The sequence below is a fragment of the Rhinolophus sinicus genome, linkage group LG01, assembly GCF_036562045.2.
Source record: "Rhinolophus sinicus isolate RSC01 linkage group LG01, ASM3656204v1, whole genome shotgun sequence".
In the NCBI taxonomy this organism is placed as follows: domain Eukaryota; kingdom Metazoa; phylum Chordata; class Mammalia; order Chiroptera; family Rhinolophidae; genus Rhinolophus; species Rhinolophus sinicus.
In genome coordinates, this window is record NC_133751.1 from 175,416,154 (window position 1) to 175,440,982 (window position 24,829).

Genomic DNA, 24,829 nt, shown 5'->3' on the forward strand with positions numbered 1-24,829 from the left:
TACCACATAATGACTCAATATTTGTATATATTGTGAAATGATCACCACAATAAGTCTAGTCAACATCTATCACAATACAAATTTTTTTTTTTCTTGGGATGAGGATGTTTAAGATCTACTTTCTGAGCAACTGTCAAATGTGCAATACAGTGTTGTTAATACAGTCACTATGCTGTACGTTACATCCCCAGGACTCATTTAGAGTTGACCATTGAACAATGTGGGGGTTAGGAGTGCTGACCACCCTTGCAGTAAAAAATCCACATATAACTTAAGTCGACCATCCACATCCATGGATTCCCAACCACAATGGAAAACACAGTTGACTCTCGAACTCGTTATTTTAAAAAATCTGCATTTAAGTGGACCTGTACAGTTCAAACCCACATTGTTCACTTGCATTTATAATTACAAGTTTGTACCTTTTGATCCCCTTTACCCATTTTTCCTATCCTGGAAAATCGTCCTAATCAATACCTGGCGACTCACTAGCTATTAAATCACAGTCTAATGATGACTTAGTTTACTTGTCTATTAACTGAACAAGTAAAGGAATGCGATGAATACAAATTTAGGAAAATGATATAGAATGCTCTGAAACGTTAAAAATCCTGGATTCCAACTGTGAAGTCTAATCGATCTCATCCTATTTTGAATCACTGATGGACAGATGTCCAAACTTTGAGGCCCTTGAAAATCCCTGTCTATTTGATCTTGCAATGGGGCCAGTTGCTGAAATCATTTCTGTTTTTTTCTATAATTGACAGTATTATTCCAATTATCGTATGGAGAAGATTTTACAGGATATTTCATGGATTACACACCCATATTGCATTTGCCACCTTCTCTAAACCCACTAAAACAGCAGTAAAGGAATTTATGTTTTAAAGGCTTACGCCCACAAGTTCAGAAAGAAGACAGGTACAATGACAATACAATTTTGGGAGCTAGAAAGCATATGGACCATTGGCAGTTGACTTAGTAGTCAAGAGAAACTTGATCCTAAACTGGCAGAGGGCGAAGCCGACAACGAGCTAGGTAGACTTTGCAGAATACTTCCCAAAAACTTGTAACCGAGGGCCCTAGGTGACAGGGAGGAGAAGAGGCTGGTACTAAATGAAAGATTGTTGAAACCTGGTTTAGAATGCAGACGCCTAGGTCTTCTCTCAAAACTGCATATTACCTAACTTGAATGAGACCTGGAAAAAAAAAAAAAAAAAGAAAGAAAAAGAAATCTCTGGAGTGGGGGATGCCAGGCTCAGATGGGGTCCGAATTGCCATACTGAAATTGGGAATTAAGTGAATGTGTGTGTGTTGGATGCTGAGATCCCTGAAGCCTCTTTTCCGTTAGCTCCCAGAATGCTGGAAGTCAGGCCTTTATCTTCCAGGAAGGATACAAGGAGAAACACATGATACTGAATGCTTCTTAGCCAAACAGCCCAACCAGATCATACCACACCCTGTCTAGTAGACTCCTCTTTCAATAACGACTCCCATCCAACCATCGTTCTCTACCTCCAATGCTACTCTAAGAAACCAACTCAGCTGAGCATGTTTGATCACAGAATTGGTCTTTGCCTACCCTCTTGCTCCCCTACAATACTTTCTGCAGTGGTCTGAGTGAACTTTTAAAAATGTAACATAGATCATTTCACTCCATTGCTTAAAATCCTCTGAAGGCTTCCCTTTACTTTTATACCTTAGAATAAAATTCAAAATCCTAACCAAAGCCGACGAGGCCCTCAAGAAGCTATGGTTTCCAGTCCGGTTACCATCTCCCTCAAACTCACTCCACACTGGCCACACCAGCCTTCCCTGCTATGTTCCTGGACCATGCCAAGCCACTTCCCCTCACAGCTTTGCATTTGCTCTACCCTCTGTCCAAACATCCCATCAGCCTCTGCTCAAGCTTAAGTACCTCAGAGGAGCCTTACCCAGAATGACTGAAAGAGTTTCCCACTCATCATTCTCTATCCCATATCCTGTTTTATTTTTTTCCTAAGAATGTACCATTTACTACTCACTTAACGCTATAGATATAGATATTTTTTAATTGATTATCTCTCTTACTCAAACATAAGCTTTATGAGAGCAGAGGCTTTGTCTCTTTTACTCTTTAACACTCTGTGTCTTTTTAGATGTATCCTATCTGGCAAATGATTGCTGTCTAACATACTGTATACTTATTCACGTGTTCATTACCTGCCACCTCCAGAAATAGATATGCTCTTTAAGGGCAGGAATTGTTTTTTTCTATCCTCATAACTAAGAACAGTGCTTGCACAGAATCTGTGCCCCATAAACATACTGAGTACATGAATGATATGTTTACTTCAATTCTTTTCCTTTGGTGTATTTCCCCTTACCTTGATTGCTTTTTGTATGTTAATGCATGATTCTCTGATGGTCTGCAACAACTTATTGAACCGTCCCATCTCTTGGACAAGCACAGTATTCATGCTCTGAGTGTACGTTGTGGGGTATCTCCTCATTGCGGACTCAATGTCAAAGTTGTTTGGAAGTTTACCCAAGATGTCACCAGCGACCTCATTTACTACTTCTTCTGATGATTTTGCACCAGCATCTGCTGAACGAGACTGTAAAGAATCCAAACTATAAATCAGAAATCTTCAGAAAGGTCTAAGAATTGCTGGATACGAAAACTTCGAAGATAAATTTAGGAGTACTACTCTGCTCTTTTATCTCTGATTCTTCTCTCCACACAGGATTTATTGAAGTGATGATAACAGGCATAGGGATGGGGTTTCAGAAGAAAACAATCGCTAGTGAGGAGGAAGAAGGGCATATACAGTGTTCAGAAGCAAAAGAGGGTCTGGAGGAAGCAAGTATGCTGCACACTGAGCCACCTGGGCGGACGGGACGAGATGTCACAGATGGAGGGAGGAAAAGCATTTACGTTGGTGGGGGACCGAGGGATGATGGGCATTAAAACCCAGGAGGAGGAAACTGGATCTTGCTTTGACAAAGCTTGCCACAAAATATAATAACCCTGGTGCCTACTGGTTGCCAAAAGCAGAGATACAGTTTTCTCCTTGAACCAGGAGGGCAAAGAAAATAAACTCATCTCCTCTAAGCAATTGGAAGAGTTATGGAGAAAAGGCAGACTCTAGTAATTCATACTGAAAGCAAGAAAGAAGAGTTTCATTTCAATTATTATTTTTTTATGTTTGTAGTGGCATTGTGTGAATTATCTATATTTTCTGGAAAAATCCTTTAAATCCTCAGAATAAATAAATAAATGTGTGTGTGTGTGTGTGTGTGTGTGTGTGTGTGTGTGTGTTGAGAGAGAACAAGCACTATTAGAATATAAATGAATATATCTCATAGTTTTTCAGTACTAGGAAATTATGTTTAGTCTTATTTAAAATTTTATATTACCTGGTGTTTATATTCACTCTATTCTATAAACACTGACTTTTATTTAAGTTTCTAGTGGGATTTTTCATGCTACCTACAACATACCCCATAAGATCCTATGAAGTTGCACAATAAAAAAATCGAATGTTGGTGTTAATTGAAGCTGGTAAGAAAGGGGTATGGCAATGTGATAATCCTTTCTCATCCCAAGGGCTGGGTTTATAACTTAATATATAAAACCAATTAGAGAACAAAGAAGGTAATGAATATTTGGATAAAACTAGTGAAGCATCTATTTCCATTGCACTTTAAGACTCATGCTGATTTCTGTTTGTATGTTGGTATGCATACAAGGTATTATAAACTTATTAAAAACATTCCTATTTTCTAACAAGAGCTTTGTTTCCACCAAAAACAAACAAACAAACAAACAAAAAAACAAACAAGAAAAACGAAAAACAAATACCAGGCCTACAGCAGTTTAAAAATGTAAGAAAAATATTTTAGTAACACAAACATTCCCTTTATCTATTTCTCACAAACCAAAATCACATAATTGGGGTGATGTTTTAAAGTTATGATGTTTTAAAACATCCAACTGATATTGAGAATTAAGAGCAAGAGGGTGTTATTTATTTGTAATTGTTTCACTTAGCTTTTTCCTTTTTACCACTTTAGAGTTTTCACAAATTTCGTTTGAAGTCTTCCAAGGTTTATTTTCCTTTTATCAAACAAATAAAGCTAAGTAAGATTCATTTTTCAAGAAGCCATCACAGAGTTTAACCTTTTCATTTCCAGTTATAATGTTTTAAGTTGCAATAATTTTCCTATTCAAGAGAATCGAGTCTGGCAGTTAAGTATAAGTAAAAGAACTCTGCAAAAGTAACATTCTAACTTCATTATTTCTCCCTCTAATTTAAAAGATATTTTAGTTAAATACACACATAATGTAAAAGTATTGTCATTGGTAACTACCTCTCCAAACTCTGTAGTCTGGCCTCTTTGCCTCTGAATTGTGTTAAACTCAACATGGAATCACTGAACTACTGCCTAACTTTCATTATAATTATATTTACCAATCTGAGTTTGAGGATATTGAAAGAGGTCGTTTAATTACATAAGGAGAAGATACCCCATGTGTATTTAAACTTGTTTGGTTCTGAGTCATTTTCTGTTGGAATGAGCCCACTGTTTTATGCATTCTGTAATGTAGCACACCCCATTAAGTTTAAATAAAGCCAAGAGACACTATAAATGTCCTGTTGTCAGAATATTGTATATTACATGCATTTAATGTTTCTAAAGATCTATGTCCAGGCACTACTTGATTTTAGTGCTATTAACAAGTAAAATGGAATAAAAAATAGTCTTTGTCCTTTCTGCCTTATTCAAAAATGTCATCTCACAGTAGGTCAGAGCTAAGAGTTCTGTAAACTCTTCCTCAGTGATAGCACACCATTTTATCCTAACTTGGTTCTTTTAGCCTTTACTTTTTTATTTTTCAACATCTCTGGTTATCTGTCATTAGGTCCTATCCCATTTTTAGAATCTAGAAAGAGAGTATAGCATAGTGGTTTAGAACACAGATTCTGGAGTCAAACTAGTGGGAGTTACACTGCTTGACTTTGAGTTCTGGCTTAAAATCATACCAGCTGACCTCGTATAAGCTACTTAATCTTTCTGTATCTCAGTTTTCTAGCTGTAAAATGAAAATAATTAGCCTCTACCTGATAGGATTCCATAAGCATTACAGTGTTATACATAAGGCAATGAGAACAATTTAGTATACAGTAAGCACTACATAATAGTAACATAATATTAACAAATTAACATAATATTATCATAATAATGATAATATTAATATTATCATTATTACTCTAAGAATCCATAAAAATGTAAAAGATCAGATAGAATTCAGTTCGTGGGATAATTTGCTTAACTGAAGAGTCATACTTAACCTATTGAAATTTCAATCACTCAGGGAACTGTTGCCATTTGGACTGATTTAATTTCAAAAATGAACAAAACAAACAAAGAGCCAATCACATCTTCTAAACAGAGAACAATACAAGATGTTAACAGACAATCAAGATGAAATATTCTTCATTCACAAGTACAGACTCGTGCCCATGGCCTGCTGAATTCTGAGGCCTTGGAAGTTAACTCTCAGACATGCTCTTACCTTTATGCTCTCACCAGTTGAGCTGCATGTCTACCAAGAGTCAACTGCATTTTTCTCCTAAACCTTTTTTATTCCTTTTGTGCTTACTATTGCAATTGTGTACTTTAAACATCATGCAATCTGATAAAATACTAATGTGAAACAAACTGTTTATATGTAAACTAGATGAAATGTTCTGGAAATATTTGATAAAAACAGGTCATTTTAAAAATTGCAATTGAATTAGTAAGAGACTAGAAAATAAAACAGGAAAAATTCTAGATGGATTCTGGCATCACACTGCTTGCCAAATATCTCTGAAATTCTTATTGAATAATGTCATGCATCTGGGCATGGTTTGTGCAAGAAAGGCAAAATGGAACTCCTAGCAGCAGAAGGCTATTAAAGAATACTCAGATATATTCAAATATTCCTCAAAGACCTCCTAGCAGAAGGATACCCAGAGATTTTTTTTCCAAATAAACAGATTAATGAAAAAAAACAACCCATACATATATGTGATTTGTTTAAATCCATAATTAAGGTATGTGTGTATGTGTGTGTATATATATATATATGTATATATATGTGTGCATATATATATATATATATATATATATATATATATATATATATATTTATGTATATATATCTTTTTTTCTTTTCCTTAAAATGGTTCTCCACCTGAACAGACAGAATCGTGTGCGTGGCCTCTACTGTGCTGGCACGCGGTGCTTGGAGAAGCATTCTTTGCAGCCTCGGGAGCCAGCTCCTGCACAGATCACACACCTGAGTGAGAAGAATGTTATCGAATAACAGCTGAGTTTCTGACTGATCTTTAGTGATATCTGCATTGGCATTCATGCCAAAGATTTCCGGTGCTGGGGTCAACGGCAGAGTCTTTGTGTATTCGATGTAGCTTTTGTGCTGCAAAGATGAATAACAGGAAGTCAAGAGGTTAGAAATGAATTATTCTGTAGAACTTTCTCACTGAACAGAGATGATTTTCAATACTCAAGATACTGAGTGGATGAACTGTGAGACTAGACATTGAATGCTTTCATTTTCTTTCAACCTGAGCCAAGGTTAAAAAAAAAAAAAGATATGAACACATTTAGAGAGAAAAAGAAAATGTACCATTCAATTGAAATGGATTTTAAAACAGAGAGAATATCCTGGCCACTTCATTTAAAGATTTCTTTCAGAGAAATCTTTCTATGCTACATTTTGCTGATGACTATTCTTAATTTATGACAATAACAATATTTTTCCCCCCGCTCTATCCCAATTTTTCTGTTTATTGTTATTGTGAGAAATCCTTGTAATTCCCAAAAGCAAAAATTATCTGCAATTTTATTAGCCTGAGAAAACCACTATTGACTTTGTATATCTTTTTATGCACATGCACACATATTTTATATTTTATTTACATGGACTTTTACCAAAATACCGTCTTTCTTAATGCTCAGATAATCATATACACTCATATGCATATATAGGGATTGGGTGGGTTGGTTATTGATGGTTTTTCCGTATGGGTCATGTTATGGGTCACCTTTCAAATCATCATTGGAGATCTTGTTATCCATGGCTCTCCATGTTGACTTGCTCCACCCAATCAGTGACCTAAGTTCTGGGGTTGATTTTTCTCTTCATCTCATCGCTATCTGTTCTCAGCTAGCATTAGTCCTAGTGGACAATGGGGTTAGGGTTAGGGCATTATGCTACTTTCCTCTGCTGGATGCGTTTAACTTTCAATATGTACCCTTTTGATTTCTGGGAGGAAAATGAGAAACAATTTGATTGTCCTGGCAGTCCCTGGAAATCTACTGTGTGATAATCTGAAGGCAGATACACATCTTCCACTTGACAGGACTGGAAAAATATAGAAGGGAACCTTGGCTTTGTATGGCAGCTTGGTCTGTGACTCTGCACTTACTATCTGTGTGGGTTTGGATGAGTCATTTAATTTTAGTGAACTTTGTCATTTGTAAAAGGGATATAATAATAATACCAAAGTTAATTTGATGCTCTAGTGAGATAATTACATGTAAATGCTTTGTAAATAATTAAGAATGATATAAATATTAACTATTATTGTTAATATTATTTTTAACCCCTCTCATGTGTATTTCCATTTTAATTGGTGACAAAGGGTTTTTACCCAAAGGACTGAATTCATGATAATAGTTTTAGGTCACTGAGGAAGCTATTCTTGGGTTAGGACCATTTCTGATACTCCTCACATTACAGTCAGTAGGACACCACTAACTCTCTATGCCTGGGGTTTGCTCTGTCCCTTTAAGACTGAAGAGGCACCCACAATAGTTAACAAGAAACAAGGCCTCGTGAAAAAAATCACCATTTTCTGTACCAGAGGAATTTCATGTTTTATTGTTTTCTAAAAGGGCATACTTCTACTACTGTTTTACTGTTTTCTAAAAGGGCATACTTACATCACCAGAAGGAGGGACAAAATAGATGCCACTTGAGTCGAATTTATAGTTTGGATTTTCAATTAATTCTGGGTTGAAGAATTTGTTTAGAATACTGCGCAGCGTACGCCGGTCCCAGTCGTCAGTCACTCTGCCTCCGTAATTACATTCGCCGGTCATGTATCGCAGAGCATCATAAGGCAGTTCCTAAAATTGAGAGCTCAAGTCGCTCAACCGATTAACCGGTTAACAGCTATCAGTCGCACAGTACACAACATTGTGTGTCGTGCTTGCTTGAATGATTAAATTAAACATCTTACAAAAGTTTGCCTTAACACAATTTGTATACTTCCCTGCTAATTTTTCCCTGGGTCTTTTTCTTATTTTGTGGTTTGTCGTTTCCATTCAGTCAGTGCAGAGAACAGAACTCCTTTATAGCTTATGAACTCACTACTCAACTAACATTAATGGACCGCCTACTGTGTGTCAGACACAAAATGAAATAGAAGCCATCCTTGAAAACCTTGCACCACTGAGTGACATTCAAACAAATTCAATATAATTCAGAGATAATCAATGTTCATTTCCTTCACCACCGTTTTATATCCACATATATTTTGACAATTGGAATCACACTGTATATACAATTTTGCACATAACTTTTCACCACTTTTCATATCTTTTACCATTTCACAAAATACTTTGAAAATAGTATTTTAATAACTCTTTTAATATTGAACACTTCAGTGGCTCTTAATTTTCTACTGGTTTCAATTACTTTTCATTAAATATACATTTCTCAAAGGAAAGGAGCTTACAAAAAGCAATTGATTAATGTCACCAAAATGCTTTTCTCACAGACTACAGCAATTGTAGTAATCAGTTTGAAAATCTTTGCTAATTTCAGAGCCCAAAGATAATTAATATTGTGCTAATTTGCATTTCTAGAATACTAGTGAGGTTCATAATTTTTTCATATGTTTAATAGCATTTGTTCTTCTATGAACTAGCTGCCTACTCATTTTTTAATTAAAGTTTTACTTTATTTGTATAAGCTGTTTTAGAAATTGACTTTTATTTATCTAATTTGTGGAAATATTTTTCCTGTTAATTTGTTTTTTATTATAGTCCCTTGTATACAGACTTTTTTAATGTTTCTGAATGCAAAAGTATTGATTTTTCACATTGCAATTTCTTTTCTCCTAAGCATACTTATGCACCTGCCAGCAGTAGAATAGGGAATTCTATTTCTTACTGCTCTCAACAGAACTAAGCAATATCATTCAAGGAAAAAATATTGATAATTAAACCATGAAATTGTTTTTAGTTTTGAAGTTTATTTTTTATATTGACATTATAAAAATGTTTATCATTTGTGTGTCTTATTTTGTTAAATTATCTACTCTGTTCGTTTATGGGTTTTTCTAATTTGAATCATATCTTTTTATCCTAGTATGAAAAGTTCTTTATAAAGATACCAAATCCGTTTGTCAGATACATTTTAGGTATTTTCTCCAATTTCCATTTGTTTTTATTTTTATGATGTTTAATTGTTTATCGTATTTTAACATGGCAATGTTTAAAATATTTTCTACTACAATATGACAATCTTTTACTTTATTTCATCATTTTTGGGCTTTACATGCCCTCTTGCAGTTGGTTATTTGTTAAAAGTTAAAGTGCATGAATCCTACGTTCCAGTGATCTCACTTTGAGAAATCTTTTCAATAGAAATAATAGCACTAGCCAACAGTAGATAGCTGTGATTAAAGAAGGGAGTCATTGAATTAGGAGTTGGAAATTATGAGACTTGTTATTTGATAGAACTGGAACTGAAGGCAGTGAATTTAGAACATGTGTCAATGACTGAGACCTTGTGGAGTAACAAACAGAACGAGAAAGGAGAACTCCAGCATTTTTATGGTCTTCAACTGCAAATGTGAGGGGAGTTTGATCAGATGCATGCCCTGCTTTGCCTGCCTTGTTGACAGGCCCCCACTGCATAAAAATGAGATACAGTAAGAAAACTCATATGCAAGTTAAATAGCCAGTATACGAGGTGGAGCACGTGGAGTAGTTGGGCACTGGAGGGCTTTCTGGGGTAGAAATAAAAGGAGCTCTGGAGGAGGAGAGGTTATGTAGAAAAGGGATAAATCTGCCAACATGGCCCCGAGAGCTGATGGGTAAAATATTATTTTTCTCAGCAGCTTGATCATAACCAGATCCAACCAAACTGGGGAGTGTGTTCTCCCAGAGCCCCAGGTACATCGACAGCTTGCTGCTGGGGTTGCTTCCCTGCTAGGTTCTTATAAGAGGGACGAAATCATGGGCAGGGAGAGAGTGTAGATGGAAGCTGAACTCAAAGTTGATGATGAGTACATATGTTTATATCCTACGTTGTTCACTTTAGCATTTCTTATTAGCAAAAAATAACAAGAAAATCAAATCTGAATAGTCAACAAAAAGGAAATACTGAGTAAGCAGCCATTAAAACAAAAATTTGTATCTATTTTGAAAGTTGTCCACAACATATAGAAAGTGAAAAAAGGCAAATTGAAAATGGATATGCAAATATAGTTGTTTGTGATGAAAAATTTATGTGTATATTGTGCATATGTACATGTGCACTTATATGTGCATTGGAAAACGTCTGTACAGACATGCTCTAAGCTGTGAAACTGGTTGTCATGGGGTAAATTTAGGGTGAGAATGAGGGGTGGGTCTCTCTCTCTCTCATAAACGCACACCACACACACACACCTACCAAAATAAGAACAGCAAAGCAATTGCCCATCTGCCAAGTATATTTTCTTTTTGTTTTCTAATTACTTTTTTTTAATCCAACAGGAATTGGATTAAACTAAGTATAGTATGAAGAACCTCACTTAATTTTTCCTAATAGAAAATAACCAGTTATTCTAACATTTATTGAATACATCTTTCATTTCCTATTCACTTAACATGCTGTAATTACTATGCCTAATTTCTACATGTAGTTGTGTTGCCATTCTTGTTTTTAAGAGCTTGAAAATTTTTCCACTAATCGTGATTTATTCATTAAACAGACACTAACTGAGCCATCCACTATCTACTATCTACACTGTTTTAGGAACTGGGGATACAAGAGTAAACAAAATTACCATGTAGTCTAGTGGCTCGTGATTTGACAAAATTGCTCTCCTTCTGAGCAGAAGCTTACAGTTTGAGTGGATGGTGGTTCTATTACTTTGATGCAGGCACAGAATGGAAAAAAAGGGAGCAGTAACAGGACTCCGTAAGATAATCATTCCTCATTCTGCTTCTTTTCCAAATGTTTTCGTTACTCCTTGGTCTGTTATTTTTACAAAGCACATCACTTTACATCAGCCCCATGCACTGCCAGCCCCTAACTAGAAATCAGGGTGCATGGTGTTTGTCAGCGCCAACACTTGTATACCAAAGACCACTTTCGTGAAATCTTTGTTTCTTCAAGTTCCTATTAGTGTTTGATTCCTCTAGAATGCTAGAAGTTTCTCTATTGATATCACCTCCCTAACGGCTTGCTTTTCCTCTTTATACATTCTTGGGGGGAACCTACCAAGGCCACATTTCCAAGGCATGGGGTTACTCACAGGAAATTAGAATTAGACCATATAAATTTGGTTCTATAGCCACAGCTGACTGGACCTACTCAGGAGCTAGAAGCTCTAGGAGGTCTCGGGATTCTAAATCTGTTGTAACCACAAACCTATTCAAATGTTCAAGCGGAGTTTAGTGCATCCCTCTTTTATTTGATTTCCTCATCCTATATCATTCTCTTGGTGACCACAACTGTTGTTGGTCTAGGCTTATTTAGTGTGTGTGTGCATGTGCGAGTTTAATTCTGATTGCTTTCTTTGTCAAGACAATGGATTATTTAGTTTTAAGAAAAAAATGTTGCTTGCTGAAGAAGCATTACATTAGACTTAATAATATCAGAGGGAACTGTGAATTCTCATTCCTCAAAGAATCTCTCTTTAAGTCTTGATGAATTATATGTGATGAATGAGTAGCAGTTTTGTCAAAGTTTGCTATATAATTACTGTGCTGTGGGAATGAGAAGCACTGCTGAACTGTCATTTAGTACAAGAAATCAGTTAAATCAGTCCTGTATGTTATTAAAAGATTCTCTCCATAGCATTTGATAGAATGGACGACTCCTGACATTCCCTATTTACTCAGCATGATCTCGCCTGCTTTTTTTCCCTGGCTGCTCAGTCTGTACTTCCCACGCCTCTGCCCTCTCTCTTCCCATTGATACTGGGTGTTCACCAACAGTAATTCTTTAGTTCTCTTCTTATGCTACAAGGCCTTCCTTTTAAATCTCAGGTGTTCTCAGGCTTCTCCTAATGCTAATAACTCACAAATCTCTGTTTTGTGCTCCCTCTCTTCTCTTGGGCTTTAGAACTATATGCCCAGAGCTTATTATATATCTTCACGTGGACATTCCAGATCTATAAAATGTAGGAGGGCTGAAGAATTTTCCATTCACCCAGGTATATAATGCACCTATTATTTACCTATCAATTCCTGGTACTATTCCTTGCCTGGATTAATGAATGGTTCTGCTACCAATCCAGAACAGAAAACGAACATCATCTGAGACTTCCTCCTCTTCCTTTACCATTTAATATCTCAGTTTTTGCAATCCTTTTCCCTGCATATTTATTGTACCTCTACCATGTTTTCCATCCTAGCTCAAATTCTTTAAACTCTTATCATCTCTTGCCTGGGTTATCATGATGGTCAGTATTAATTTCCTAGGGCTGCCAATAGGTGGTTTAGAACAACAGAAATGTATTGTCTGATAGTTCTGGAGGCTGGATTTTTGAAATCAGGGTGTTGACAGGGCCACACTCCCTCCAAAGGTTCTAAGAGGATCCTTCCTTGCCTCTATCAGCTTCTGGTTGCCCCAGGTGTTCTTTGGCTTGTGGCAGCATAACTCTGACCTCTGCCTCCCTCTTCACACAGCCGTCTTCTCTCTGTGTGTCCAAATCTCCTTCTTATGATGACATGAATCATACTCTATTAAGGACCCACTCTACTCCAGTATGACTTCATCTTAGCCTAACTCATTGCATCTGCAACAACCCATTCCCAAATAAGGTCCTATTCTGAGATGTCACGATTGGAACTACAACATAATTCCAATCTCACACAATTCAACTCACATCACCTAAAACTGGTCTGTCATCTAAGGCCCTCTCCTCTAATCTCCTCTCCTCTGGGCTGCTAGAGTGATCTTTCTAAAATGCAAATATTCCCCTGAAAGCACATAAGTAGGAATAGAATAACTCCCCAAATCGGTTAGCATAGCATACAAAAATGTTCCAAATCACCTACAGTTAACCAAACATTTTAATCTATTCGCATTTTTTAAAAAATTGAGGTGTAATTGAGATGTAACATTATTTTAGTTTCAGATGTACAAAATAATCATTTGGTATTTGTATACATTATTTGCACTTTTAAAAAACCTTTTTATTGTTGCTTCTCCACATTATTTACCTGAAAACCTTCTATTTATTAAGTGCCAAGCACCTCATCCTCAGTGGAACAATGACATATCTCTAAAAAACAAGTGATTCTCTAGAACAGAAGGAAATCAGTCTGTTTTTTTTTTTCATTTTAGAGCCTTGTTAATTTATGATTGTCTCAAATTTTTTTCAAAATAAGTACAATACGATCACTTTTCAGATTCCCATAGATGTTTATGTGTCAAAATAAATTATAAAATACAGGTTTCTAATAGACAAACACACATCCTAACTACCTAATATAGGTTATAGTGTCCTGTTATAATAAAGCACGACTTAATAAGCTGTTGGGAACCATCCTGCTATTCATTTTATAAGAGTAGGAATTAATCAGAAGTCCCTGCTTACTATATGAACATTTACGACATGTTAAAGAGCAAAATAGGTAACGTCCTTGCTGTGATTTTTACGATACCTCATACTGGTTCAGGAACATGTGGAGTTGCTGTACACTGATTCTCAGGTCAGTCTCATTGAACTCATAAAGAATATTCCACCCCAGGGGTCCAAATTTCCTTCTCTCTTGTACCAAAGCATGAAAGAAACAGAGGCCATAAAGTAATTTCTTGAATTCCTCCTGTAATGAGATGAAATGGTGCCACATCATTATTTCCCCCCTAACATTGCATTGTACTGACCATATTTTAGAATGTAATTAACTACTTTGCTTATAAATATATCCATCCCGAAGTATAACAGGAACCGAATGAAGTATGTTTCTACATACTTAACATGAAACAGGTTTTGATTTAATTAAAAGTTAAAGGAGTCCAAAGTTAGAATCAAAATAAAATAGTTAAATTAAGGATAGTGTTTTGGGTAATTGATGTACATATGGCTCTTTGTTCTTTTTTTTTTTCTTTTTTTAGTTTAAATACTTTTGATTTTCCAGTGAGACTTATAATATAGTAAATATTCAATGCTGAGAACATACTTCTTTGAAAGCAGGATGCCACAGAAATCTTTCCTGAACAGACTTCAGACTTGATTTTACTAGTAAGGAAATAATTTTTCACTTTTGGGGACAAGGACGATGGGGTTACAGTCGGAGGAGTCCAGCCCGACAGCCAGAGGAGAACCCATAAAAGAACTCAAAGAGAAAAAGTCAGCTTTAAACCCCAAGTACAAGGGTCAAGTCCAGAGATCTCCAAGCACTGGCAGCCCAGAGCAGGAACGTCTGCCCCTCCTTGCCTCGCCCCTGCCCAACTCTGAACTGAGAGGTTAGTATCAGCAGCTATCGCTGGCAGGAGGAGACACAGAAAGAAGGATGCCAACTCCATCCTCTTTTCCCAACAGCATGAAGCTCACTGGCTATAGGTCTGAGGTGAGATACTGGGGAGAAACATTTTGAATAAAACCTGAAGTACTGATTAATATTTTGTATGGTACTTTCTAATTTCTGAATCAAGGTTGGCTTTGGAAATTAAAATGACTATAGGTCATTGTATTACCTGACAATGGCCAGAGAAGCCATGAGGTGTCCAGAGTGTTATCCAAGGGCAGGGAAAGTTTCCCCTGCGGAGTCAAATTGAAAGGGAGAGTAGAAGACAAAAGTACAGTAGCATAAATTTAAACCAGAGAGGTGGAGGAAAATAAAGTTAAGCATGCTTTGTTAATTCTGGAACTATTTCAGATATATTACTGAGTAAATCAGTAAACGTGTTGATGTTGTAGAAGCCAGGTTTCTCACTGTAGAAGAAGGGAAATGTAAGTATGGAATGAAGAAAAACAAGAAAAATCCCTGGGTAGATGGACTGAAATTGGAGGTATTGCTATGAACTCATTACTTCTAAAATATGTATATCAGTATATTTGTGCTCACATACTTGTTTGTATGCATGCATACCGTGTTTCCCCCAAAATAAGACCTAACCAGACAATCAGCTCTAATGTGCCTTTTGGAGCAAAAATTAATATAAGACCCGGTATTATATATTATGTTATGTTATGTTATATTACATTATTACTGTATTGTATTATATTATATTATACTATACTATATTATATGTATTATAGACCCAGTCTTATAGTAAAATAGTAAAATAAGACTGGGTCTTATATTAATTTTTGCTCCAAAAGATGCATCAGAATTGACAGTTTGGCTAGGTCTTATTTTCTGGGGAAACACGTTTTATATATATAAACATGTGTATGTAAGTACACGTATATATTCCTAAGCTCTTTCCACCGAAAGGGCCAAGAACCAAAGACAGTGCAGTAGCAATCTAGCACCTAGATCGAGACCTAGATCTAACACCACTCCCTACTATAAAAGGAACCAGGACTCTTTAGAAAATGTCTGGTTCTAAGACTGGGATACAGATGTTCTTGGAGCATCTTATGCCGGAAAATAAGAGGGACAATAATAATAAATTATATGTATACATATATATAATTTTTAAATGATGGTACCTATACCAAGTACAGAGGAGCCATCTTGAAGGAGCACTGACCAAATCTGGGAAAATTTGAGCAAAACATTTAAGGAATAATAATGAATTGTAAACCATTGGAAAAAAAAACAAACCCCAAGAAATTCATGAGTTCATACCAATAATAGATAAATGAATGGAGGACAAGGGAGGGCTGTTGCTGACAGGAGAATGCCAAGTGTCAAATGTGGAGGGAGTGTTAGAGTTGGAATTGTCATAGGAAATAACTGGTTCAGGCAAGAATCAGCAGTGGCTACTAGGCTGGGGGAGGTGTGGGTTTTGATGAGAAACGGGCTATTTGCATGATCCTAATATGGCCCCCTACAAACTGATTTTTAGTTGCAACGGGTAAAACAGCAATTATACAGTGAAGAAATATGACAACACTTTGTCCAGATGATCAAAAGTAGTGTCATCAATGAGGGATAACCAGGCATCATATGCCCCCCAGTGTGATAACCTGAGGACACGATATCGCCTACATAGTATTCTGGCTAAGAGTGCATAACCTGAATCTAATCATGAGGAAATATCAAACAAGTCCAAAATATTAAATGTTTTATTGAAAAAAGGTGGGGGAGATAAATTCTTCAGAAATGTCAATGTCATCAAAGACAAAGAAAGGCTGAGGAAATACTCCAGATTAAAGGAGGCAAAGACACATGGCAACTAAACATATGCTAACCTGAGACCAATCCTGTAGTGGGCAGGGACACGCTCTAACAGACATTACTGAATCAACTGACAAACTTTGAACATAAATGGTAGATTAGATACAAAAGTGTATTCTAAACTAGTAACTGCACTAGGGTAAGACAATATCTCCATTTTTAAGAAATATACAATGAAATATTTATTTAGGAATAAAGGGCCCTGACATATCTAACTTACCTGCGAATGGTATAATAGTAGCAGAAGGTGAATGCACAGGACGTAGGGGTATTCTTTGTGCAACAGTTACACTTGCAACTTTTCTGTAAGTTTAAAATCATTGCCAAATAAAAAGTTTAAACAGAAAAATTATGATGTGCCGCTTTGGCATTTGAGGAGATTTGGGTTTTAGTTTAGACTGTGGATCATAAAAGCCTGGACTTCCAAAATTTGTGGCTACCACTGGAAAGACCACTGGATCGAGAAGAAAGGGATTAAATTTTGCAATAGTCTTTTGCCCAGCTAATACATGTATCTGGTCTGGCAGTAATCTGTTTTTCTGGGCCTAATCAATGCAAAAGCTAGTCATACAGCAGGTCTTACTTAGAAGCTTAGGATAAGGTTTGACTTAGTTTTAAATATAGGTGCTGTTTTTCTTTTTCTTTTTTTTTTTTGTTAGTACCCAAGACTTTTTTAATGAAAATGCTTCTTTAATTTTAATGTTTTCTTTTGATGTGTACTTAAAACATATTTCGACATCAAGAGTGTGAGCTTTTTAATGGCAAAAACTTACCGAGGTTCATAACCCCTTTTAAAAAGAAACTCTTCCATTTTTAATTATGGTAAAACGCTGTGAAACAATTTTAGGTCACAGACATTCACACACAGAATTCTAATCATGAAAGCAGTGGGTGGCTTCCCTGCTTGCCTGGTGACGCTAAAAAAGACCCTTATGAGTCCCATCAATCAAGGAATAAAATCATTTTGGCTCTCATTATAGTTATATGGAGAAAATATTTTTATATTTTAATTTAAAGATATGGCTCCAAATAGCAAAGAGCTCGGTTAATATCCTGAAACAAGATTCTCCAACCTTGCAGATCTGTACTGGGAATGGCTTACAGCTGACTTTCTAAATAGAAAGCTACATTATTAATGACACCCCACAAGATCTCAGCTGAGCAGGAATGAGGCTGGTAGTAAAATTAAAATAAAATATTAATAAAATTGACTTCAGCACAGTCAATAATCAGTAATCAAAACCCAGTGCACTGCAGTGCAGGAGGCCTATTTAATTTGTAGTTTTACTCAGCACACACATCCATGATCAACAGGGGCCACTCGAATTGCTTTACAGGGCTCAGGTAACAAGACTTAGCCATTACTAACAGGTTTTTTGCAGCTGCCAAAGAACTCGGGGTCAGAAATCGGATCCATGAGGTATGATCGAATGATATTAGCTCGTAAACCTTTCGGTGCTTCATTGGTCATTTTCACTCCATTCTGCAGTACAGACACAGGGAAATTTGGAGATGGGTAACTTGTCAGCCAAATTCGGAAATCTGGGTGTGTTGATTCTGGGCTCAACTCCTGCAGGAAAAGAAATTAGATACGAAAACACACATAAAATCAATGAGACGTCTCCAGATCACATGTGCCTGGAATGGGCTGGAAGTGGGAGGACACGTTTTTACAAAATAAAGCTTATAGCTGCAATGTAAGGCAAAGCAGGCTTACAACATGATTCTGTCCCAGGAACAACATACTGGTTTGAGAAGGCCCAGAGTGTTGTCATTCTCTTTGATACAATTAAATCATACGACTGCAAAGTTTAGAGAGGTGTTACATAATTCAGAGTTGGCTAAAATAAAGATAAAGACATTCCAAAAAAATCTTGTATCTTCACTGATGTTGCTGAAACATTTATAGAAATAATTCTCTGCCCTAGAGCTGGCTAAGAATAATTCCTTCTTTTTGCTATAGCCATGTTGTGAGAAAAAAGCAACACACTTGGATATGTTAATATTAAACCAAGCAGGAATGGAAAGAAAAGAGCATTTGGAAAGGTGAAAAGAACTGGTATGTCTTGAAGCATAAAAGCATATCACTAGCAGCTTTATTTGTTTAAGGGAAATGTCAGGCCTGCATTATAGAGGATAACAGAACACTCGGTGCTGTCCTGAAGGCTGGCTGTACAGATGAGCAACAATTATCAGGGGCTCTTCCCTCTCTTCCTATTCAGTCCCACTCCCTACTGCTACCTTCCCCAATTGTCCATGTCAGTGGTATCTATGTTTTTAAAACTGCAAATCTCTATTAGTAAAAAAATTTTGAGCATTCATGTGGTGAAGGGGTGGGGGTGACTGAATTAGGAAGGATGCATAAGTGCCTCAGTTCTTTAATAAACGGTGAGGGCACCATTTTTTTTCTCCTTCCATCTGCCCTAGATGCCCAGTGACTTAAGCAACGGGACTCACTGGCCTTTGAGTCATGTCCACCATCCATTAGAGACTGTTCTCTCTCTTAGATGACTCTCTGATTGGCTCATACTATGATATAATTCACAGGAGACAGAGGAACCATGAGGAAACAGGAACAAATATAAAACCTCTAATAAAAGGCCTAAAGGATGAGGAGATGTTGGTAAGGCAAATAATAGAAAAATAGTTTTTCAGCTAGAAACAGCACCTGTTATAATGGCTTATATTCTTGAAAAAGTGTGTTATACCATGAAAATGAAAGAGCGTCAAATGGCTAGAGCATGGACATCAAAATGGAAAGTGGCCAAAGATTAAACCGGAGAGGTAGGCAAAGGTCAAATGGAGGGGTTGTTATAAGCCACGATGAGGCTTTGAACTTTGTCTCGCATGCTTTGGGAAGTCACTGAAAGGTTTTAAACAATGAAGCAATATTCATTCACTATTATAGTAAATACTTATGGAGTGTCTCGCCAGGTCCTAATCAAGGTTTGGAGATAAAGCAGAGAACAAAACAAAGTCACTGTCCTCATGTTGCTTACATCCTATTAGGAGATACAGACAAAACAGCAACAAGTGGCATAAAGAAAAATACAGTCTGCTCCTTAAAGTTTCAACTGAATGTCTGGATAGTGCGAGTTATAGCACTGCCTTCATTAGTTAGTAGCCTGAGGGACTGTGAGTTAGGAAGGGGCCAGAGTCACGGGTAATTACAGAGGACACATTTTATCTGTTTGTTGAAATCAAGTACGAGTTTTCTCTTTACTCACTTGAGCTGACTGGGCTTTCTTCCTGGAATTTCTGCCCACAGAAATTGAGAAGTACTGTGACCCAGTACAAAGAGAGTGGATGGAGTACCCTTTTGTGGCAGAATCACTGGCTAAGTGGGTGAGAAGTGAATTAAAGAACAGTTAAACCATGATGCCTTTTGGGTTAGAATGGCCACATAATTTGTCCCTGAAAAGCCTCCTTCGTTGTTTTTGGTTCACTGCTGTAAAAAGTAAATTGGTTCCTGTCCATCCTGTGGTTTACAGTCATCTTTGAGGCTGCGCCTCTGGATTACGGATATTTCCAACTCACTGGAAGGGCCTCTGCCCCTATTAGGAGGGATTCGGCAAGGTCTGATATGTGCTCTTCTCTAGTCAGTCCTCTAGTTCCCAATGCCAGGCCATCCCTCCTGTAATCCAGCCACGTTACTCACGGGCAACCCTCCAAATCAGAGAACAGGAATGGAGTTACTTAGATGGTATTTATATCACTAATTATAGTGAGAGACTACAATCTAATAAAAAATAAACTTGCATTTTTACCTCACAAACTTTCTCGAGGGTTGGCATCCAAGAGGTGGCAAGGTGACAATTCTGAAGAACAACCCATGTTCCTTCCTTGACAGCTTTTTCTAACATCTTCATAGCTATGGGCCCTTGGCCTTGACCAAGAGATAAAGAGCTAAGTTTTGATCCCCCATATCCCTGTGTACAAGAAAAATAAGGACGTGAAAGAAGAATCAATATTATTATTACAGGAAATGTTAACATTAGGTATATTAAAATTTAATTATGTAGCATCCTCCAAAGATCTGAACATACGTAGCCCTAAAAATCTCTTACTGATTAAAGATCCTGCAACTACTTAGATAAAAAGCAGGTCAATTCATGTAGGAAACAGTCCTGGTAATAAATGGAAAATTCTGTTAGGTCTTTGATTGTTGAGATAAGGGAAAGAAAAAGAAATTCAGAAGACTTTTAACATGAGGAGGAGGTGAAAGGGTCCGGATGTTATGCAACAACTCCTAAAATCCAAAGCTGAAAAAGAAAACTATGCATAGACACATGAACTTGCCCTGTTTCTTCCAGATCTTTGCCTAATTATATTGTAACTAATTTGGCTACCGCATAAAATTCAGAGGGAAAAAAACATTAACCCCTAATTCCCATTTGAAAGTTTCTTTAAAGAATTCTGTGGGACTGTTTGCCTGGGATTCATTTCTCTTATATCTGGATTCGTCTGCAGCTTCTGGACATGGTGTCTGTGACCCCGAGCTCTTTCTTTCTAGGGCACTTACCACGTGAATGCCTCTTGGGAAAAGGCTTTGAGTTGCGGTAGCAGCACAAGAGTAGGGTCTTGAGCCCTGTCTGACTGTCCGTGGTTTATCAACACTAGCAGTAGAAGAGGCGGAAAACAAAACAGAACTAGATACTACTCTTTCTGGGAAAAGTGGAGGTAGCCAGTGAAGACAACGCATTGAGCAGTCCTACGCAGGGGCCAGACAATAATCACAATGTATAATGTGGGAAGAAAAATGGAGAGGAAATGGGAGGTCTCAAGGCTCAGAAAGGTCGTGGTGATTTGGGCAGGGTGAGTCCCACATAAATGCATACTTCTAGCCATCTTCGTCACTTCCATGCTAGCCCTGCCCACCATTCTTCTTCCTGGACTTTCAATACCCCTATTCACTAGTGTCCTGCTTCCATTTTGTGTCACTCAAATCAATTCTCCTCACTCTTGTTAGAATGACCTTTATAAATTACAGATCAGATCATGTCACTCTGTTGCTTAACACCCTACCCCATCGTCCTACCTTAAAGTCCTGAATGTATTCTACAAAGTCCCCACGTGAGCTCGTCCCTCAGTACATCTCAGACCTCGTCTCTTGTATTTTTTTAACCAACAGTAAGTGCTATGTTTTACAACCAATCATCTAGTATCTAAGAATTACATCTGATGCAAGAAATGGGATATTAAATATAAACTGTCCTAGTAAAGAGTATTTTAACCAATTAGCTATGTGACCTTTGAAAAGCTATTTAATCACTCCATGCTTAATATCCCTATCTGTAAACTGAGGATTTGCTCATAGGACTGCTGTAAAAATTAAAATAGAAAGTGTGTATAACACATATAGCAAAATTAATAGTATATATAAAGCACTCAATACAAGTGGTGGTGGTGGTTTTATAAATATCAGCACTAATACCACTCAATGTTACTTGGATTAGACCAAAAGGGAAAAAAATCAAATAAAAAATCCCAGTGACCTATTTACTATTTTCTTGTTCTAGGCTGTATGATATATGAAAAATTACAGTAAATTCATTTGAATAATTTTTAGAGCCTAGAAATGTAAATATTAGCACACAACCTGGTAAAGTGACGGTAATATATGATTGTTCTGGAAAGTCAAGGAAGGTCCCTCTTTACAGACTGGGGAAAGAAGCAGGATCAGAGAGACCTAGGGTCATTGTCCAGACTTGAATTTGTTAAATCAACCCAAGCTCATTCATTGGTGCAAATTATGTCACAGAGTCCCCCGCCCCCTCAAAGTAGGAGAAAAGCTAATGCACCCAAACCCAAATTCTGGCTTTACTATTTAGATAAGGAGATATTTTTAATATCAGTGTGACCATTTAAGTATCAGTTTCTTGGGACTCTATCAACCTCTGGACTCCCAAGTCTATCAAGGGCTGAGTGATAAATTTTCACCTTTTTCTCACCCTTTAGCATTTTAAGTATAATTAAGTGTTGATATATATGTATACACACACACATGCATGCATGCACACAGATAACTTCATCTGTGTTAAGGTACCTGGTCATCAGCAAATTTTAGAAGGGCAGCCATGGGATCTGCTCCAGGAGAGAGCACAAAAATCAGTGGTGCACAGCAGTTGCTATCTGCAAAGGCCTTGGATAAGTCAAAGGGAGGTGGTTCAATGAATATACGCCCTAATTTGTTGGTTATAAATTCTTGCACCATTGGAATAACCTAGAAAGGAGAAAGAATATATTTGAAAGGATATTGAAAATCTGTCTAAAACCTTTAAAAGTTCAGAATCAAGGGTGTTTCAAAACAAAGGACTCTAGTGGCATTTACTTGGGTGTTCACTGATGTTAATGGAGAGTCAAAGGCATCGCTTTATATAAATGCCTTTTAGATAGAAAAAGACTATAAGTATTTAAATAATGAAAGATGGGTGACACCAGAATTCAAAGGCATTTTTTCTTCCTTTTAATGAGTATTCAACACATAATGGATAAAGAATATATGAAACCTTAACTTTTACTTAAGTTTTAAAATACTATGTTCCAAAGTCCAAAACTTAAAAGTAGAAATTTTAGTGTGATTTATACAATACTATACCATCAAGAAAGAACAGATATAACTGGACAAAAATTTTTTTAAAAATCACTGTGAAAAGAAACACAAGCCATACTCCTGAGAAACAGGCAAAACTCTATTGCATGAAATTTCTGATAACATGTCTGCACATTTTCTGGAAGCGTGTTTGAGAAAGAACAGAATTCCATGGCTAGGGAGTTTCTGTGATGTGAAATGGAATTGTACTCATCAGTACAGCCGAGGTACAGCTTCAGATATATCACTCCTTCATTCTGATGAAGGGTCTATAGTTTATCATTTCTGGGCAATGGCACCAGCTAATCAGACTCAGGTGTGACCCAAACAAGTGATAAAATATTTAACAAACAAGTATCCCTGTGCCCAGCTTAACAAATTATGTAAACATAACCCAAGAAGAGGAGGAATGAAGTGACAAAAGCACAAATAATTTTTGAAGGTCTCAGAACCACTCCAACTGGATACCTGCTCAAATACAAGGATGGAATGGGGTGTATGCACAACATTCCAAACTAGGTTGGGAATTCCACCAGCCTGCAACTTTTCTGAACTTGGAGCAAACTGCAGGAGCAATCTGCAGATGCCAAATATCTCAGAAGATGGTCTCCTTTGGAAAAAGTTACAAGTATTTCCAAACTTTAATTGTATATTCTCTGGAACATCTATTCACACAAGGTTTGTAAGTAAAGATTATTGACATGTCATAATGGCTTAGAACAGTGTCGATCCTGGTGTGTGTGTGTGTGTGTGTGTGTGTGTGTGTGTGTGTGTGTGTGTGGTGTGTGACTGAGGGTGTGAGGGTGGGGAGCTGACAGTGAAAAAAATATCTGTGCTTAAATTAGATTTTTTAATTCCTTTTCAATATTTTTCTAGATTCATTCATATATGGAAAGTGTAGAGAAGAGAGACAATAAATTTATAAGTGCTGTGATATCAAGAACTTACCTAACAAGACGACAGATATATTGATTGTGCACAATAAATATCTATTGAACAAATGAATAGATAAATAACTCAGGGTGCTTCCTTTTGTAAGGGTGGGATTCTAATGACAGAAATCTTAAGCAAAAATCACAGAATAACAAATTCACTTATACGTAAATTTCATTTCTACATAGTTCAAGTTTCAGATTTTTTGAATGGGCACACATGTCTAGCTTATTGCAAGAAACTAAAAATATCTTAACTGTCTGGCCCAAGACTTGTCCTCGCCCTTCTCATTATTCTTTTCCTATAGCTTGTCTTTTCTCACTAGATTAACAACATGAATAACTAACAAAGGAAAAAAAAACAACAACCCTCTTTCCTCCCAAGGCTGACTTCTTTACTAAATTATAGTTTTACAAAGAAAACAAAAGTACCAGCCTTTCAAGTGCATGGCTTTAGTTTTAGTAAGTTTGACTTGTAAGAGGCCCGTTTTGTGAGTGGTTCAGGGTTGTACTGGCACTGCTCACATGAAAACATGGCTGCTGTGAAGTGACTCTTCTGTTAGCACCCCACGACCAAGCTAGGGGAGCTCACGTGAGGGTGAACAGAGGCAAATGTCAGAGCTTTATTTTTTAATGTTAAAACTGAACAAGATTTGCTTGCTTCCAAGACTGA

At 36.8% G+C, this 24,829-nt stretch overlaps 1 protein-coding gene across 2 annotated transcripts in view; it reads right to left on the reverse strand.

Moving 5' to 3' along the window:
* The window catches only part of DNAH7 (dynein axonemal heavy chain 7), a 216,972-nt gene that overhangs the window by 11,410 nt on the left and 180,733 nt on the right, over positions 1-24,829 (reverse strand). For both annotated transcript variants that reach the window (XM_019741305.2, XM_019741304.2), the window contains 7 exons: positions 22,679-22,855; positions 20,400-20,561; positions 18,002-18,202; positions 13,945-14,106; positions 7,996-8,181; positions 6,329-6,466; positions 2,367-2,597 (listed from right to left, as the gene is read on the reverse strand). In XM_019741305.2, the coding sequence (XP_019596864.2) occupies positions 2,367-2,597; positions 6,329-6,466; positions 7,996-8,181; positions 13,945-14,106; positions 18,002-18,202; positions 20,400-20,561; positions 22,679-22,855 (1,257 nt within the window). The remainder of the gene's footprint in view (positions 1-2,366; positions 2,598-6,328; positions 6,467-7,995; positions 8,182-13,944; positions 14,107-18,001; positions 18,203-20,399; positions 20,562-22,678; positions 22,856-24,829) is intronic.